The sequence below is a fragment of the Myotis davidii genome, unplaced genomic scaffold (genome assembly GCF_000327345.1).
Source record: "Myotis davidii unplaced genomic scaffold, ASM32734v1 scaffold1997, whole genome shotgun sequence".
Classification (NCBI taxonomy): domain Eukaryota; kingdom Metazoa; phylum Chordata; class Mammalia; order Chiroptera; family Vespertilionidae; genus Myotis; species Myotis davidii.
Window position 1 is genome coordinate 160,383 of NW_006288266.1, and position 768 is coordinate 161,150.

General features: G+C 59.2%; 1 protein-coding gene across 1 annotated transcript in view; it reads left to right on the forward strand.

Moving 5' to 3' along the window:
* Positions 1 to 132: 132 nt before the first annotated feature.
* The window catches only part of TFPT (TCF3 (E2A) fusion partner (in childhood Leukemia)), a 14,960-nt gene continuing 14,324 nt past the window's right edge, over positions 133 to 768 (forward strand). Inside the window, exon 1 of the mRNA XM_015561656.1 lies at positions 133 to 456. Coding sequence (XP_015417142.1) covers positions 434 to 456 — 23 coding nt within the window. The 5' untranslated portion in view covers positions 133 to 433. The remainder of the gene's footprint in view (positions 457 to 768) is intronic.

Sequence of the window (768 nt, forward strand, 5' to 3'; positions counted from 1 at the left end):
GTGAACAGGAACTGGGCCCTGGGGGAGGATGCAGCTAGGTCCAAGAAGGAGACCCAGGAGCCAGGGCTGCATCGCCACTGGGGCACGCGATCCATGCAGCAGCACAGCCCCGGCCCCAGAAGGAGACCCAGGGGCCTCCCAAGAGGAGAGTCTCCGTGGTCAGAGGGCGCAGTGTCGGGACAGGAATAAAGACGGAGGTGACTCAGATGCTTGGCTGAGGCGTTAGACCAGCAGCGAGGCCTTTCAGCCGGGACTCGGGGTGGGGGTGGGGCGAGGGAGGCGAGCCGGAAACAGAGAACTACAACTCCCAGGAGGCTTAGCGGCCGGGGCCCGGGGCCCTGGCCGTGGAATCGGATGGGGCGTGTCATTTTGCGAGCCACTTTAACCTAGAGCTTTGCAAGGTTGGAAGTTCCGCGCCACGAGCCGGGGAGAAATGGAGCTGGAGCAGAGAGAGGGGTAAGCGGCTTTGGGGAAAATCCCAAGAGGCAGTGCGGCTGCAGAATATGCAACCTTCCGCGCTTTGCCCTGAGGGCTGATGGGTGTTGTAGTTCGTGCAATGGCTTTGGGTTAGAATTCATATTAGGGACTGGGGTCTATACGTAAGCATCCTGGGGGATGAGGGGGGGGGGCGTCTAGCAGCGGTTCTCAACCTGTGAGTCGCGACCCATTTGGCGGTCGAACGACCCTTTCACAGGGGGCGCCTAAGACCCTCCTGCATATCAGATATTTACATTAAGATTCATAACAGTAGAAACATGACAGTTAAGA